Source organism: Colletes latitarsis, chromosome 10, assembly GCF_051014445.1.
Source record: "Colletes latitarsis isolate SP2378_abdomen chromosome 10, iyColLati1, whole genome shotgun sequence".
Taxonomy (NCBI): domain Eukaryota; kingdom Metazoa; phylum Arthropoda; class Insecta; order Hymenoptera; family Colletidae; genus Colletes; species Colletes latitarsis.
The window spans coordinates 7,217,108-7,229,726 of NC_135143.1; the positions used below are offsets into that span (position 1 = coordinate 7,217,108).

Below are 12,619 nucleotides of genomic sequence, written 5' to 3' on the forward strand. Positions count from 1 at the left end.
GTTATAAATAAAACATATATAATTAAAATAATACATTGTGCAGTAAAAACATCAACAGTTTGCATAAAATTATGTGAATAACTTAAATATTTCTTTATCAGAGTTTAGTTTCTATCATTTATTTTGGGTGCTGAAGTATTCTTTCTTCGATGATAACTTTTTGTTGTCATACAATTTTGAACTATTGTTCAAGTTTATGTTCAGTAAATTGCAAAGAAATTCACGACATCGACTGGTTGCAAAAGATTGATTTTATTTTATTATCAATTTTTTTTCTTATTTTAATGTCCTGAATCTCAATCGAGATTCACAGTTTACATTTTTTTTATAACTTCTTAAGAAAGCATTTATGGATTTTTTGTTATGTAACATTTTAGTCTTAGTTTTACTTGTAATACACACTGTTGAAGTGTGTACGAAAAAATGCGAAACACCCTGTATATTTATTCGTTTCAGAGACATATGTATGTAGCTTTACTACACTGTGTGTGTTTTCTTAATTCTTTAAACATCAAAAAATTTGCATCGAACAGCCCAATCAAAAGTATAAATTTCCACTTCAAAAAGGGGTGCAGTTGCATTTTTTAAATAGATCAATGCATAAAAACGAGTATAGTTGCATCCAGTTTTATATTTTTTCTGTATCCCTAACCGTTTCTGAGCTTCATTTCATAATTTTGGTACAGCGTGTATACGTTTCCTCGATTCTTCAACCAGATTGCAAAATCGAAGAAACTAATTCCCCATATTTTGGACACTTTTTCAGCCCTCAAACATACTGTTTAACGAAACACAATGTGTTTAAAAACACATCGATCGAATCTAACTCGGTCTCGAGCGTCGAGGTGTTAATCAGAGCTGTCAAACGACGGGTGAGCTCGGGAACTTCGATCTTTCCGATCCAGGGATCGTTTCGCCAAAAACACAGTCCACGTGACAGCAAACAGAGTCGTCGGGACGCGGGCGTCGGGTAATCTCGCGGCTAATCCAATTTACCCATGCGCCTCCTACGTTTATCTACGTGATTGGGGCGAGAGATATTTAGCATATCGATCGTGTAATTATCCTTGAATCCGGCGGCTCTCTGGGCTGTCTCGAGTATACCCAAGCCCGTGGCCCCGTGTAAAAGCCGAAGATGAAGAGATAACGCCGTAGGAGGCGGGAAATAAAAAATAAGAAGCCCGTAGTATTCCCAGCTGGGGGTCATTCCTGACGTAAGGCTTTCGTTGGTCGAGTTTCACGATTGACCACCTGGCCGCATAGTTACACCTTGTAAACGGCCGGTGTCTACCGATGCTAATAAACAGAACAGACACGTTCGTGCCGGGGCTTCGTATTCGGCGGAGATTAATCGACACGGATTTGTCACGGACATCGTTACGTGCTCGACTCGTTCTATTTCGGTTCGCCGTTCGACGATAACCGTTCTCCGTTTCGTAAGATTCGCGATCACGGACATGCTGCTAGGTATAGCGGAGATCGACAGGCAGACTGAAATTGTTCCCGTCACCTCGCGTTACCCGTTCGCCTGATTTATCGCACCGTTCGCGCGACTGTAAGCGAACTTTGCTTGATAAACGATAGATTGTCTCGCCGTTATAGGTAGCTCCGAGCGTTCAATATTCATCGAATGACGAATAACGAGTGTTTATCATTCTCTAAATATAGTATTTCCCGCTTTTATGCAACAATTTTTTCACCCCGTATAAGTAACAAAATTATCATATACATGCACAGCTGCCAAAAAAATATTAAAATAATAGATATTGGTGGATGCAATTATGAGACACCCTTAGTTTCATATTTATATTTATTCTATTTTCGTAAATTAAACAAACATTCAACGAATATCGAATACCGAATATTTCTTATTCTCTAAATATGGTATTTTGCGCTTTTATGCAACAATTTTTTCACCCCGTAGAGGTCATAGAATTAATTAACCCCCGTTTAAATTGGCAATCGTTTTATCATATACGAGCAGAGCAAAAGAAGTTTTAAATAATGGATATTGGTGGATACAACTATGAGACACCCTTAGTTTCATATTTATATTTATTCTATTTTCGTAAATTAAACAAACATTCAACGAATATCGAATACCGAATATTTATTATTCTCTAAATGTAATATTTCCTGTTTTCATGTAACAATTTTTTCACCCCGTATAAGTCACAAAATTATCTACCCTCTGTTTAAATTGGCAATCGTTTCTTTCTATCATTTTTTTAAATAACTATATTACAGTTTACCATGTACGAGCGAAGTTGCCTAAAAAATATTAAAATTATAGATGCTGGTGGATAAAATTATGAAACTCTTTTAGTTTCATATTTATATTAAATAATGTTACATATAAAACGAGACCATTTATTCTATTATCGTAAATGAAACAAATATGCAACGAATAACGATTGTTTATCATTCTTCAAATATAGTATTTCCCACTTATATGCAACAATTTTTCACCTCATATAAGTCATAAAATCGTTTACCCCCTATTTAAATCGACAATCGTTATTCTCTTTTAATCATTGTATTAAAGTTTACCATGTTCGAGCAGAGTTGCCTAAAAGATATTAAAATAATAGGTATTGGTAAACAAAATTACGAGACTTAGTTTGATATTGTATTTATATTACTACGTTCACAGAACTTGAATGATATAGCAATTATTTTCATTGTGATGCAAAATGGCATGAATGCTATAACATTCAAATTTATAAGCCACATTATCATACATTCAATTCTGTATAGTTTTTACTTTTTTAAATCATTATGCACTTTAATGTAATGGCTAAAGAATATATCACATATCCATTTTTGCAGCTCATTAAAATATGTACTGTCCGCGATCATGTTAAATAATTTTACGTATAAAACGAGACCATTTATTCTATCTTGGTAAATTAAACGAATATTACATTAAATTTTCAATGCAAAACATAATAATGATGTTTCACTTGGACAAAATTATAGGACACTATTTTTGAAAATGTAGATGCTTAAACATTTTTCGAATGTGCAATCCAGACATTGTTTGAAATTTGTTGTACAATAAAATGTAGTTACAAACAAATTATATACTGTAATAAATAATTTAACATAACATAATGCAATTATAGACGATATCAAGATATAGACCAACGAAGGAAGTGAAAACTTCCAAACCTTTGCTCATTTTTCTCATGCGAAATAATAACTGCCAAAAAGGCTCTAGAATTTATTAACAACTCAATATACAACCAATTTGCTATATTCTCAGACTCAAAAAGTGCTCTAGAGGCTATCCAAGACTGTCAAACAACGGATACGATAACTCAGGAAATCCAAATAATTTACATATTATATTTGAATGTAATGACTTTCATCATAGTAGAGAAAAACACAAAATTAAAAATGAATGTTAACAATTGAAAACAAAAACTTACCAGTTTTTTAAACACCATTAACGTACATAACATGATCTAAAACAAGAATACGTAAGTTATTGGTCGCTCACAGTTAACTTCCTCCAAAATTATACAAAATCTGCACATCCAAATATTACCTACCGTGCTTCCACGAGAAGAAGGCACAGCGTGTTTACATCCCCACTCCTGTTGCAGTCCACTGACTCACAGGTATTGGTCGAAAACGGTGGCGACGATCGGTGACAGCCAATCAGCGGACTGCAGCAAGAGTGGGGATGTAAACACGCTGTGCCTTCTTCTCATGGAAGGACGATACTTGCTGGTGTATGACCACCGTAAGTCTCTCACTCGTTCCAGAATCAAATTCGCCACTTACATCAGTTTAAAACATTCGTTTATGGATTGTAATTTACGGATGCCTCGACAAACGAAACATGTACTCGTTAGAACTCGATCGATAATGATCGCTATGTAATCGATCGATTATGTAATCGCGGCATCTGTCGAATAATCGACGTAAATACCGACGATTGGTTCGATGCAGCGTTTCAGAAATATATTTTGCGTGCATCGCGTAAACAAAGTTACTTTAGAAACGGGTCTAAAACATTGATTCGTTATTCGTGAATAAAATTTGCCTGCACGTTTTATAGAGCCGCGCGATCGACCGAATAAATCGTCCGGAAACTTATGCACTGGAACATGCGAGTAGCGTGAGTTTAATCTACTAACCCATAAGCCTGGACAGACGGTTTCGGACTAAAGGGGACCGAGGATAAGAGATAGAGTGGACGGAGGGGTATCTTGGCGAACCTCGGTGGTTGGACTTAAAGGCTTCGGATTCTTATTTCCCCATAAATAATTTTAATGACGCGCCGCGGCAGTTCAGGTATAGGGCGAAGCTATGCGGGACCCTGTACCTGTAGGCAGCCTCGTATTGTTATTTATTAGATTCGTCGCATGTGAATAAGCGTCTACGCGCGAACACATGCCGACGATTCCGTGCATGGAAACGCGAAAACCACGTCCGTGAATGTAACGCGAGTCGATAAAATTCACCGATCATTTTTCACGCGCGCGCTTTGCGTACCGAAGCTCGTACTGTTTGCGTATTTTTAACATTTCGGACCCGTTCCCGGGACGTTGAGCCTTTATTTTTGTAACACTTTCGTCGCGGACAATTATTCACGGATATCGGTGTGCCCGTAATGGCACGGTGCAACGGTGCAACCAGAAATTTAGCAACCGGGGGGTGCAACGAAAAATTAACAGCGACGAACACGTCATAACAATTTCTGTCACTGTACAAATTTTATCGATTAATTATTATTCGTCGATATAATATTAATATATAAAATGGTTTACTTAATTTCAACGTTAAATACAGTGTGTATGTACAAATATTTGGACATTAGGGTATGCTTGGATTTATTGTGGGGCATGCTACTTATATTCGAAATATGGCAGCTCTATTTTTTCTGACGAATCATTTAATATAATTAATAGAAACTTTAACTTTAATATTAATCGAAATAGTTTTGAAAACGAGGACTTCGAAGAACTGATTATTCAAATAGTAACACTTCAATAGGTAGAACAACAACATAAAAAAATAAAAGTATGTTGCAATATTGTCTCAACATACGAATAAAATCTATGTTCGAACGATGGACACTTTTGCATACTCCTGTTAACATAGATGTGACTTCTTTGCTATCTTGAAAATGATTCTTATATGCTTTGTTATTGGTTCACTAGATAACAATAAGTATATTTTTATTTTGCAAATTTATTATGCTTAAGTAAATGTAAAATCGTTCAATGTTAAAATCTTAAAAATCTAGAAAAGTTACCTCCTCATCGATTTGGATAATTTTGAAATATATTATAAAGGACGTTATTTTGAACAACTTTTTCCTTTGAAAAAATTGCAGATCGACTTTGGTTTCCGAGATAAGTAGCTACAAGTCAATGTAATAGTAAGGTAGAAACTTTGTTAACATCTCGATAACTACAATTAGTATAGAATTATCCATAGGATACAAAAATAAAAATTCGATATTATTTTATTTGTCTTGCTAGTGAAATAAAAGATCGTGCACCATCCACGGCAATAATTTCGAATAAAGCGATTTCGTAGCGTCGGTCACTGACATCCGCCGCGAGGATTCATATTTACCCCGAAAATTCCCCGAAGCGCCAAACTCTGAAAACATCTCGTTGCAACCTATCGGGACACGGTACGCAATTATAGCGGGGTATCCCCGTTCGGTCGTCTCGAGAGAAACATCTTCGAGAATGATCCTTCGCGCAGAGCGCAACCAATCGAAAAAGAGTCGCGTCGCGTGCGTGGCGGTGGGGGCAACGACGCGCGCGCGCTGTGCACTCGGGTAGCACCACTTTCGCGTCGGTGGGCGTGCCGCGGGTCGGCCAATCGGAGACAGCGCAACGGTCGCGCCTCTTGAGCCGTCTGGGCAACGCCCACGTCGCTGATACTCGCAGCGGGTCGTGGTCCTCGCGGGTCTGTGTCCGTATAGCGTACTCCGCTCGGGAATTACGTTATTATACCGTCGAGCGCACCGAGTCTCGAGCCATGCTGCGCTCCTCGGGCGTAGCTATCGCTTGCCCGCGCGCCTCGTGAACGCGTTTGCTTATCGCGTGGTGCTTTGCGATGCATTCGAGATCGCAAATTACGCTCGTGTGATCGATACCACGGAAAAGATCGGCTCCACTGGAACCACGAGTGGCTCGATCGAGTGCTCCAGGGAATCATGAAGGTACGTGTAGTCGTTACTAGGCGATAAATAATCGGACCGACGCGACGCTGCAAACTGTGGAATTTTCGTCTTTTCTTTCGATCATGATTGACATTTGGAGGTCAGATTTTGAAATCGTCTTGAGTATTCAATCGTCTTAAATTATCATTATGAGTTTCCTTTATCGGTATTTTCAATTTCCTGAATGAGAAAATGATTACTAATTTAATCAAGGGAGATTCTGCTCCTGGGAGCTGTTTTAAGAATGTTGTGAATTATCTTTGAAGTGTTTACTCCATTGAACAGTTTTAGTTGCTCGTTGTGAAACATCACGTTCTATAGATTAAACTCTAATATTTACTCTAGATGTAACGAATAAAAAATTGGTTATTTTATCTGTTATTTGAAATTTGCATCTAAATCTTTGACTTACCAGTGTCGACAACTGAAATTCAGTCTGGTTATATATCGAATAAATTGTGTGCGTAACGTTGGAAATTGCGATTATTAATTTCTATTCGTTGGTTTCGCAGAGAGGAATGTTTAGAATTTTTTTCTCAGATCGATGGTTAGGTATTTGATTTTTAATTTTGGTTAAATCGTGTTTGTGTATAGTTTATCGACGTAAGCATAAGGAAGCATACGAGGACCAGAAGATCCATCAAAGGAATGCTATAAACGCTCTATGAACGCTTTGATGGGTATGATTTGCTGGACATGAATGTCGTAATGGTACAACTGAAAAGTATGAACTATCGGTTAGATATATCTATAGCTATTATCGCAGTTTATTGCGTACCATACAGTTTATAAAATTTATTGCATACCACAAAACTGGAATTTATTTTTGTAATATTTGTATGGTTCGAAGATGCTTAAAGGCTTTCGTTACATCTCGCGTGAAAAAATTGATTTCTCCTGCATTTTCTTAAAATTTAAGGCCTTGGAAGCATAATTTTGAAGTATCAAGGCAAAATTATGTGCGTAGCAAAACCTTACCGTAAACTAAACATTAATATATTCTTCTAAAATTGACATTTCTTAAAATGGCGAACTATCAATTCTTGTTTGGACGTTTTATAATATAAAATAAGATGTAAAACTTGTAGTAAAATCCATTTTATCCTTCCACTATTTTGTCAATTTTAAAGTTTGTCGATTTCTTCACAATAATCTTCTTGTATTCTTCTCTTTCTAATCAAGTGAGATATCATTCACACCGGTTATATCATTTTCAGTACCTTTTAGGGTTTTATTAAAAATTCATTTATTATTAGAGTGAATTACATAAAATAAATTATGCAATGTCTTCATAAATACATTAATCAGCACAAAATGTTTCCGTTCAAAACATCGCGTACTTTTCTTGAGAGAAAATCCCAAATATTATATAGCCACGAAAAAATGTTATTTAAATAATATATGTTGAATGAAACCATCGTGGAGCAATTTATTCGTTGCGTTTATTTGACGAAACAGTTATTCAGATAAACCAAACTTGTTCAATGTAAAATATAATTCCATTTTACAATTCAGATTAGATTTTCTACCGAACAAATAACGATCTGAAAGCTGTTTAACTTTTATTCGCTATTCGTCATTTTTATTAGAAAAATTTTTTCCACAGCTACCCGTACGTCAAATATGAAAACGTTTAGATTAGATCGTTCTTTTTAATCTACTTTATTGGTCTTATAATGAAGAATTACACGGATTACTATTATAGAAGTGTGAACGCTTCGGATAGTTAAAGTTTGTCTTTTTTAACTATTGTATATCGATGATGCAAAAGGATATTACAAATTGTTGGTATTATGCAATGTCACGAGCATAGCGTGTAATATATTTCATTAAATTTTAACATTCTAACTTTCCCGACAGTTGCGTGGTTGAAATATACGTTTCTACCGAGTCAGAAAGAATTTATGAAAGATTGTTTTATTCGTGCTTACTTTATCGGTTTGACAGTAGGAATTTATGTAGTGTTTCGAAAATCTGCTAGAGAAATGTGATGAACTTGAACAGTTAGGATTTACCATGAATAAACTACTCCAACCATGCAATAAACATGATGAATTGTTGGAGATATGCAGGGTCATTCTCATAATGTATGCCGCGCGCCATAAAACTTTAATATCCTAATTTTCTCTGCACTTGCATGATTGAGATACATTTAAATTGAATTAGAAGATACTTGGGCGATATTATCATTTTATCGGCGAATTTCCGTACATTTATCAATAACAATCATCTCTTTACGACGGAGTAGAAGATTTTTAACTGTCGATGACATACAATTTCATAAATAGATAATTTAAATTTGAGAGAAATGATTTTTATTGAAGTATAATCGATAAACTAAGGTTTGAAAGTACAATTTCACGAATTCCTTTACAGAATTCTATCGTCCAGAAACATTGGAAGGTACACATTTTTATTTTTTTATACTTTTTGGCATAAGTGTACCTGCTATAAACTTTCCAAGAATCGATTAATTCATATACGAGCTCGTGATATCATTTTTAAACGCACCTGTGAAACAAATTTAGGTTCACTGAAAAAGGGGGATTGTCAATTTTAATAAACTTTCAGTTTAACATCTTTTTATTTATTTCTGTGTGCATGTTTTATTACTGGTTATGTTGCACTTCGAATTAAATTTTTTCCTGAATGTTATAATTATAAGAGATTAAGATGTCATTACATCATATTATTCTATTAATTTACTTACAAACCAATACCAACTTAGACAAGCTTGGCATATGACTCAAAAGCCATATCTTAGAAAGTTCTATAATTAGGTTCAACAACGAGAAAGGGAACAGCATCGTTCGCTAATGATAATGTTCAATGCTACACGCACAACGTGTATTACACGCTATTTTTCAAGAAAGTCCCATTAATCGAGAACAAAATGTGTAAAGTTCTCTGTCGCCTTGTCGCTGATCTGCATTTGATACAATATCGGCCTACTGTGCACATTTTCTGTATCGTCGACTTTCACGTATGTCTCCATATTCGCTCAAACGACTTCTAAATAGATCCATTAGCTGGGCAAAATCTCAATCGCGGAACGTAACGAATAAAAGTGGGTTCACACTATCAATCAAACAACCGTCGACCGTTTGTCAAGATATACTTCAAAGAGACCGCCAGAAGGAACGGTGACGGACATTACGAGTACTGTGCGTTGCTGGTAAGTTGACAGTCGTAAAAAATGCGGGTCTGATTGGTTGTAGCGAAATAGGCTTGCTTATTTGGGTACAAACACACAGAGACGGGATATAAGCATTTCCGTGATTGGCTTGGATGGTCACATCTACTAATCGAGGACTGTAACAACTTATTCCTTTTGCCCTTACGCCGTTCCGACTGTCAATCAAACGCACTGACATAAAAAAATCTTGTCCACGCTATCGCAAACGTGCTAAAATCGTCGGAGTATGAAGAAGTTCATTTGCACAAAGTAGATAGATATCCATGCAAAATTAATTGTTTTGTTTATTGGAGAATGTTTGCATACATGCCTCATATAAATACTTCATCAAACCTTAGTTACAGACACGATTATATAATTTTTCTGTGCATTTTGGAATCTCGATCTGTCCTTTAATAGAATTCCCTACACAGCTTTCCAACAAAATAAGTCCTTCTTCGGACTACTTTTAGTTTGAGATCAATTTTAAATAACTTATTAATAAAATACTCAAAGAAAAAATGCGTTTGGTATTGTTATACGAGATATTTATTACTCTAGTACTGTTAGAGTCAATTCCAAAAAAAAGTTTTGCTTTCTTTCTGAAAGACTGGATATTTGTATTTAGTTATTTCTATTATCTATCTAGTTTCTTAAAAGGTTTTTATTAGTTATTTAAAATTCAAGCGTAAAACAGGCTTATAAAACATGGAAGAAATTTTATTCTGCATTAGTGAGTAATACACTTGACTGAAAAAAAAGTTGATGAATCACAAACCGCCGTTTCATGTACATATCTCAATTCACAAACTCGATCAAATGATTACACACAAATACAATCACTACTAAGTTTGAAGTAGACAATGAACCATCTGCAAACAAGAAAAGTCACTTTGTTCAAATATCAACTCCAAAAAACCATTGTTTCATGTACATATCTGAATTCACATTCTCGATCAAATGATTACACACAAATACAATCACTACTAAGTTTGAAGTAGACAATGAACCATCTGCAAACAAGAAAAGTCACTTTGTTCAAATATCAACTCCAAAAAACCATTGTTTCATGCACATATCTGAATTCGCAAACTCGATCAAATGATTATACACAAATTCAATCACTACTAGGTTTGAAATGCACAATCAACAGCAAACAAGAAAAGTCCCTTTGACCAAATTTTATTTTCAAATAAACTCAAAGAAAACTCGAAACGATGTTACACAGTGATCAATTTCGCGAGTCACTGTGTTTGTTGTGATTTATTTGTTGAAAACCGCAAGACCGCATCGGATCAGTCCTGCGATGCATCGCGTTTCCCCGCAGTTTTCTTCGCGTCGTAAAGTCCCTAGATCCGCCTCGGTCGCGGCTTGATGAGGTTGATGAGCGTTGGTGGACAGGTCGCGTCTCCCCGGCGCGACTCCGTGTAAAAAAATGGCAGCGCGAACGGACGCCGGGGAATCCTCGATGCGAGACGGATAAACTTGGCAGCCAGTCGCGGACCCGCTTCCGACGTATTGCAAGGCGCGGTCGGCGAGAAGCAGCTCCGCGAAACGGAGGTGGCGGATTACGGTGCCGATCGTTTCGCGCGATTGTCTTGTCGCGATGTCGATCGCGTGTCACCTCGGCTAACTCCTCGTATGCTAAATATTGTCGAATACCCGCGCGCAGCTTTGGGACGCATACCCGATGGGCTTTTCTCCGTTGTCACCGGCGCATTGATGCGTGTCGCCCCGCGAATCGGAATGTTGCATCGGAAACATTGAATATCTGAGTAGCTGAGCTCATCGGGTCGCTGTTCCACTTGATCGTTGCTGCTTGCTTAGCATTGATGAAGGGTTGCTTGGGGGACTCCGTGGATTACAAAAGTATTGGGACTTGTAACGTTTTTGATTTCTTTTTGCGGACGTGGAAAATTCAAGATGAATCTTTGTACGTAATTTAGAATTATAGTATTAGAGAGGTTCAGGGTGTTGTTGCTGTTCCATTCGATCATCGTTGCTCGATTTTTATTAGAAAAGGATTCCTTTGGAGACTCACTAAAGTATTGGGACTTTCAGTATTGAAGAAGCTCGGGGAAATCTCTTCTGTTTGTCGTCGATGCTGCCCAATTATTATTAAAAAAGAGTTGCTTCAGGGACTTAAAGAAGTATTGAGATTTATGATGTTTTACGGACGTGGAAAATTGAAGATGCATCTTTGTACGTAATTTAGAATTATAGTATTAGAGAGGTTCAGGGTGTTGTTGCTGTTCCATTCGATCATCGTTGCTCGGTTTTTATTAGAAAAGGATTCCTCTGGGGACTCACTAAAGTATTGGGACTTTTAGTATTAAAGAAGCTCAGTGAAACCTCTTCCGTTTGTTGACGTTGCTGTTATATTGGATCGTTACTGTTCAGTTCTTTATTATTAAAGAAGGGTTGCTTTGGAAACTTACAGGTATTACTTTTGGTTTTCTTTTTCTCACATGGGGAGTCGAAGAATCTTATCTCTGTTCGTAATTTGGAATTACGGTGTTAGAAAAGTTGAGCAGAACCCTTTCAATTTATTGTTATTGCTATTTTATTGGATCTTTGTTGCTCAATTAGTATTAAAGAAGGGTTGCTTCGGGGACTTACAGAAGTATCGGGTCGGGTAATATGTTTGCTTCTCTAATTGTGACGTGGATAGATAAAGAATGAATGAGACTAAAACATTTAATTCTCAAATTAAAATCTTAGCGGAAATAAATTTGACTAAGATTTATGAATTGTAGGTTATGAAAATAAGTACTAAGACAAATTTTAAGTTACGTAGTTTACAATTGTCTACAATCATATTTTCATAAAGAATTTTACGGTGTTGGTCCGGCGATGAACGCGTTAAATCAAAACCATAATTAGAGGAATTCAAAATGGCGGTTGGAAATGCAGTAGTCTGCGAGGCTATGTCACTGCGACGAGTGGTTGTTTCCAACGAATGTGTGTTTTCCTTGCTGACCGTGCAAATAAATTCTAATTAGTTAAAAAGTTAGTCTCGCGACAGAACTTATAACAGGACTAGATATAAAGCATACCTACGCAGAGACGGGAGAAATCGTAAATACTTGTAAGATCACATCCGTGACGCGGAACGCATCCCACGCGAAGGGCTCTACGCGGGTTGTTACGCGAAAAGACCGTTCAAGATGGCATCCAGTGCGTGTGTGGTCCAGTAAATTGTCGGCGTAAATCGCAAAATGACGCATCAGGCTGATCCGGAGTTATACGGTACC

At 36.7% G+C, this 12,619-nt stretch overlaps 1 protein-coding gene across 3 annotated transcripts in view; it reads left to right on the forward strand.

The window, feature by feature from the left end:
- The first annotated feature begins 6,022 nt into the window (after window positions 1–6,022).
- Window positions 6,023–12,619, forward strand: part of Awh (LIM/homeobox protein arrowhead) — a 47,460-nt gene continuing 40,863 nt past the window's right edge. For all 3 annotated transcript variants that reach the window (XM_076774268.1, XM_076774270.1, XM_076774269.1), the window contains exon 1: window positions 6,023–6,190. In XM_076774268.1, the coding sequence (XP_076630383.1) occupies window positions 6,185–6,190 (6 nt within the window). In that variant the 5' untranslated portion in view covers window positions 6,023–6,184. The remainder of the gene's footprint in view (window positions 6,191–12,619) is intronic.